The sequence below is a fragment of the Limulus polyphemus genome, unplaced genomic scaffold (assembly GCF_000517525.1).
Source record: "Limulus polyphemus unplaced genomic scaffold, Limulus_polyphemus-2.1.2 Scaffold6858, whole genome shotgun sequence".
Classification (NCBI taxonomy): domain Eukaryota; kingdom Metazoa; phylum Arthropoda; class Merostomata; order Xiphosura; family Limulidae; genus Limulus; species Limulus polyphemus.
This window is the reverse complement of record NW_013672468.1, coordinates 1-6,367: the sequence shown is the minus strand read 5'-3', so window position 1 is coordinate 6,367 and position 6,367 is coordinate 1. Positions and strand designations below refer to the sequence as shown.

The 6,367-nt window shown below is 36.3% G+C and overlaps 1 protein-coding gene across 1 annotated transcript in view; it reads left to right on the top strand.

Moving 5' to 3' along the window:
- LOC106474131 (cytohesin-1-like) overlaps positions 1-4,270 on the top strand; it is a gene marked incomplete at its 3' end in the record, with an annotated part of 26,483 nt that extends 22,213 nt beyond the window's left edge. Inside the window, exons 8-9 of the mRNA XM_013934821.2 lie at positions 3,753-3,865; positions 4,089-4,270. Of these exons, the coding sequence (XP_013790275.2) occupies positions 3,753-3,865; positions 4,089-4,270 (295 nt within the window). The remainder of the gene's footprint in view (positions 1-3,752; positions 3,866-4,088) is intronic.
- Between the last annotated feature and the right edge of the window lie 2,097 nt (positions 4,271-6,367).

The window sequence follows — 6,367 nt, the reverse complement described above, 5'->3', positions numbered from 1 at the left end:
CACGTGACGCTAGTAACAACTCTAGTCTTCTCTATGTGCCCTCTATTTTTGTATATATAAGCCAGCAAAAGAAGTGACGGCAGGAATAATTGCAGATTGAAAAGATAATCGAGTCAAGTCTAAGTAAAGTGCGTGAATCGTTGTGAATTATACCTTACTTTAAGTTAAAGTGACTGTGGAAATTAAGTGTATTGCGAAGTTGTATTGAGAAAGAATAAACTAGTTTTATTTAACAAAGTACTTGTATCGCTGAAGTTTCCTCGGGAAGATATTATACAGGAAATTAACAAACGACCAGAGACGTAAAACTACTAAAAAATTCATAGAGTTTTACTTCAGTTATTTTTTGTCATGTCAGTACTCAATAATTATCATTAATTTTACTTTCTCCGTTATATTAAAGTGGTCTAACAAATGAAATCTTGCAAAATGTTATTGTTTATCAGCCTTATTTCACCAACCTTGTTTCCAAAGCCAACCCTCTTTCTCTGGATTGAAGAACGTGTGCATAAGATCATTCCCATCATCTTCTGGAATTTTGAAAGGCTCCTGTTTAATGTTCTCGTACAGGCTCTAGCCTTCAGTGTCACAATGTAGTGGATGTATTAAAACTATAGTGATGAGTTGTGTGGAAGGTTAACGTTGGATGTAGCCGTAACTGTCATAGTAGCATGGATGTATACTAATTGTGGTGTTATTTGTGTGGGAAGTTAATGTTGTTAGGTAACCTTCACTGTCATAGTGACGTGGATGTATACTAATTATGGTGTTCAGTGTGTGGGATCTTAATGTAACCTTCACTGTCATCGTGATATAGAATTGTGGACATGACAAGGACAAGCTGTGTAGAATATTGTTGTTAAATACGACGCCTACGCAGTCATAGCAAATTGGTTTTATAATGATGCTTCTCTCCTCGAGTTGGGAGGGGGGGGGGATAGCTGGGTGTTTATAACATGCTGAGCTGTGAATTGAAGGTTCAATACATGCCAATGCTGATGAACATACATATCGAAATAACCTGACTGAGGTGTGGCCTGAGTTTAAAAAAGTGAGTAAGCTTATTTGAGCCTTAAAGTAATGTGAATAGACGATTACATCTAGGGCACTTAATCTGTTTAGCATTATTAAGCACTTAATCTGTTTAGCATTATCAAGCACTTAATCTGTTTAGCATTATTAAGCACTTAATCTGTTTAGCATTATTAAGCACTTAATCTGTTTAGCATTATTAAGCACTTAATCTGTTTAGCATTATTAAGCACTTAATCTGTTAAGCATTATTAAACTTCAGCAGTTTTCTTGTCATGGAATCTTGTTTACAAGAAGGACAGGTAAACCGATAAACTGATGTTTTCAAGGAAGAAATAGGGTTTTTATATCTGAAGAAATAATGATGATGAAATCCAGGTTTAAAAAGTATTGCAATTGAATGTGTAGTTGTAATATTTATGCAAGAACTAGCTAATTGGAGTAATTTGTTTGAACATGTATCTAGCCACAACAATCAAAATAAAATCATTACAAGCTTTTTGTTTTAGCTCTGAACACTTTGTATATAATTCTATACAAAATATAATCATAAGAACATCAAATCTTTGTCTTGACTAATAGTATGAACAACAAAATGTTTTCTGGGTTTCAAGTTAACCTTCCATACGACTCATCACTATAGTTTTAATACATCCACTACTTTGTGACACTGAAGGCTGTGTTTCAACGTTAACCTTCCACATAATTAATCACTATAGTTTTAATACATATACTATATTGGGGCACTGAAGGCTGTGTTTCAACGTTAACCTTCCACACAACTCATCACTATAGTTTTAATACATCCACTACATTGTGACACCGAAGGCTGTGTTTCAACGTTAATATTCCACACAACTCATCCCTATAGTTTTAATACATCCACTACATTGTGACACTGAAGGCTGTGTTTCAACGTTAACCTTCCACACAACTCATCACTATAGTTTTAATACATCCACTACATTGTGACACTGAAGGTTAGTCTTTGAAAGACTCCTTTTTCCTCTTTTTTACCGAGTTATAACCGAATGGTCATGTTCCCCTCGTCTCCCTTCACCTACTACTAGATCTTTTTGGATCTGAACTGGAACCCCTTCCCTCCAAATGGTCTCAGCAAGGTCTTTTTATTAAAGGCTTGAAGTATAAGATAAAACTTTGCTACATCCTCCAATTTGTATTGCAGCTTAACTCATGTAAATAACCAGTCTCTTATTATAAAGAAACAAAATAAAGAATTCTTTATAATACTGTAAATGTATCATCTTCGTGAAACCCAGTTCAAGATATTTCACTAATATTATTATTCTGTAATCAGAACAAAATGTTTTGAATGAAATGCTAACACTCTCCTCATTAGAACGGAGGCTCTCAAGATCATTCTGCTATTAAGATCAAATATCATTCCCCACAGTGGGATTCACCTTTGAAAGTCGACATAACAAAATCAGGTTACTTGATTATACAAAACATTTTATTTTACAAGAAAATCATACATTACCGGTGTAGTACAAGACATGTACAGATTAAAACATGAAACGGCAGCGGAAGTCACGTGACGCTGTTGAGTTTCTCGAATGATCGGGGACGTCCGAGTGTGTTCGTGGTGCCCTCTTCGTTAGTATATAAGCCTGGCAGAGAAAGCCAACGGTTATTGAATGAAGAGAGAGTAGCAGTTACTTTGCGTTCCGTGTAATTTATGATTCTGTTAGTTTCGAGCTAGTGAGCCGTAAAGTGTGTGTTTTGCACTCGTCGAGAGCGAAATTATCGAGATTGTGAACCGTTGTGATTTATAGAGTGTGTTATAGAAGTTGTTAAATTTAAAGTGACGAGAAACGTACTGATTGTGGAACTTCTGTGTACTAAGTGTTTGTATCGAGGAAGAATAAACCGGTTTAATCAAGAAAGGGCTTGTAATGCTGAAGATCCTCGGTGAGAATTTCTACTGAAAACAAACAAACAAACAGATACGTAACAATATTATAGTACTGTCTGTTGCCTGTCCGTGTAACTACTTCGCAGGGTGTGGATGGATCTTCACCACATTTGGTATGGATGTTCATTGGGTCCATGGGGTGACACATACAAATTTTCAGTTTTGCAGTTTTATGGGCGTTTTTGCATTTTTTACCACTACTTCGCCATTCATATTATAAACAAAGACAATCTATTTAAAAATAATATTATACAGTATTTTATAGTGTAAAATATTAAAATATAAAACTGACATAAATAAAAGAAAGATAGTGTACTGACACCATAGCTCCGTTCATGCTTTCAGTGGGAGAAGGGATGTGGAGTTAGTTGTGGGGAGGGGCTAACAGGATCCACCATCTAGAGTGAGGCTCTCCTTCCTCCATATTTAAGGAGGAGCATTGTTGTTACAAGAACGAATGAAGTTCGGCCTGTTTTGCCTTTTTCCGTTTCACAGACATCTATTAAAAATAATCTTGCCGAACACATAAAATCTGACAGCCGAGACAAGTGTTAACAAACGAGATATATGACCATCTCGATGCGCAGCGCTTAAGAAATCCATATGTTATTATAATTTCATTCTTATGTGTATTGTACTATAGATCAATAAATGTATTATTTATTTATTCATTCCAGTATATTTATTTACTATTTTACTTTATTTTTAACTTGTTGTGTTCGTTTATCGAACTTACGCGTATCGAGGTATTACTGTACTAATAAGATAGATGTTTTGTTTTTAGGCAGTTTCTATGGAGCTTTCATCTACCAGGAGAAGCTCAGAAAATTGATAGAATGATGGAAAAGTTTGCTCAGCATTATTTTCATTTAAATGCTGGAGTTTTCCATAACCCTGGTCAGTAGTAATCTAATTTCATGGTCCACAGAAATAAATAATAACACGTTAAGTAAAGGATTGTAAAATAACCTATTTCAGGAATAAATTTAACCTACATCTATTCTCCTTCCTGACATAACATTTTCTATGGTATCTTCATTGAATGGTATAGCAAACCTTTGGCTTCTCCATTTGTTAATATTATGTGTCTGCTTTTGTTAATTACTATTCTCTTTGTTAGACACGTGTTACGTGCTTTCCTTTGCTGTAATCATGTTAAATACATCACTTCACAATCCAAGTGTCAAGGAGAAACCGTCAGTGGAACAGTTTATCAACATGAACAGGGGGATTAATGATGGTGGTGATATGCCTGAAGAGTTGTTGGTGGTAAGTAACCGTACTTGTCACAGTGACGTGAAGGTATACAAAGTATAGTGATGATTTGTGTTGGAGGTTAATATTGCAATGTAACCTAAAGTTATACTATAGTGATAAGCCGAATGGAAGATTAACTAGAAACACAGCCTTCAGTGCCACAATATAATATATGTATTAAAACTATAGTGATGAGTTTTGTGGAAGGTTAACGTTGAAACACAGCCTTCAATGTCACAATGTAGTGGATGTATTAAAACTATAGTGATGAGTTGTGTGGAAGGTTAACTTTGAAACACAGCCTTCAGTGTCACAATGTAGTGGATGTATTAAAACTATAGTGATGAGTTTTATGAAAGGTTAACGTTGAAACACAGCATTAAGTGTCACAATGTAGTAGTGGATGTATTAAACTATAGTGATGAGTTGTGTGGAAGGTTAACGTTGAAACACAGCCTTCGGTGTCACAATGTAGTGGATGTGTTAAAACTATAGTGATGAATTATGTGGAAGGTTAACGTTGAAACACAGCCTTCAGTGTCACAATGTAGTGGATGTATTAAAACTATAGTGATGAGTTGTGTGGAAGGTTAACGTTGAAACACAGGAAGTAACACAAACTATTAGACCTATTTCATCAATGATGCATTACGTATAATGTACTAGATGTAAAAACAATAAGTTTAACAAAGCCACAGTCGCGCTATAACAAACGCTATAATTCACAACGAACGTCTCACGTGCTCGACTCAGCAATACGTCTCTCTCTGTCCGCAGTTCAATTACACATTGTTGCCGTCAATTCTTGGCGGCTTATATATACAATACTACTGCATATCTAGTAGCCTCTCGAGACTTCAGGAAGGGACGTGAACGTTGTAGAAGATCATGACGTGTTACTAGCGTCACGTGACTTCCGCTGTCGTAACAATATAAATATAATAAAATTCATTCGGATGTATTTGATAATTTGTAGCAAAAACTGATACAAATTTTTGAAACATATCTATATATAAAATTAAGTGTATTGCAAAGTTGTATTCAGAAAGAATAAACAAGTTTTATTTAAGAAAGGACTTGTATCGCTAAAGTTTCTTCCGAAAGAATTTTTACGGAAAATTAACTAACGACCAGAGACGTAACATTACTTTCGGCCAGGCGTAGCCTAGTGGTTAAAGTGCCGGACTATGATCCTTGATATACTCCCGTTATCGCAAAATCGCACCCCACACGAGTTTCTAAAACAAACAAACAATATAATTTTTGTCTTATTGTCAGGTATTTTTGTTTGTTTGTTTGTAATTAAGCACAAAGCTACACAATGGGCTATCTGTGCTCTGCCCACCACGGGTATCGAAACCCGGATTCTAGCGTTGTAAGTCCGCAGACATACCGCTGTGCCACTGGGGGGCTGTCAGGTATTAGGAGCTAAAATTATCCTAATCGTGTTGTGGGTCAATACGATAGTCCAGCTGTTTTCATTATTGAATTTATTTATGAACAGCTGTTGTCAATGAACAGCAAGAATGCCAATGATATTAGAAACGCCAACTCCATTGTAACACAGACTTTTTTGATTGCTTAACGAAGGGCGTTGCACAAAATAAATTAGAAAAAAGTTGGCAATTTATTCCTTCGTACAATTTATCCAATATTTTAATGTCGTTTACTGTAAGCAGCTATTGTTAAAGTATTTTTTTACATTTGATGTTTGTTTGTTTTTAATTATGCACAAAGCTACACAAGGGCTATCTGTGCTCTGCCCACCACGGGTATCGAAACCCGGTTTCTAGCGTTGTAAGTCCACAGACATGCCGCTGTGCCACTGGGGGGCTTTTACATTTGAAATACTAATCACAAAGCTTTGTGGTCAGGTGGTTAAGGCGCTCGACTCGCAATCTGAGGGTCGCGAGTTCGAATCCTCGTCACACCAAATATGCTCGCCCTTTCAGCCGTAGAGGGGCGTTATAATGTTATGGTCAATCCCACTATTCGTTGGTAAAAGAGTAGCCCAAGAGTTGGCGGTGGGTGGTGATGACTAGCTGCCTTCCCTCTAGTCTTACACTGCTAAATTAGGGATGGCTAGCACATATAGCCCTCGTGTAGCTTTGCACGAAATCCATAATAAACAAACCTTGGGCT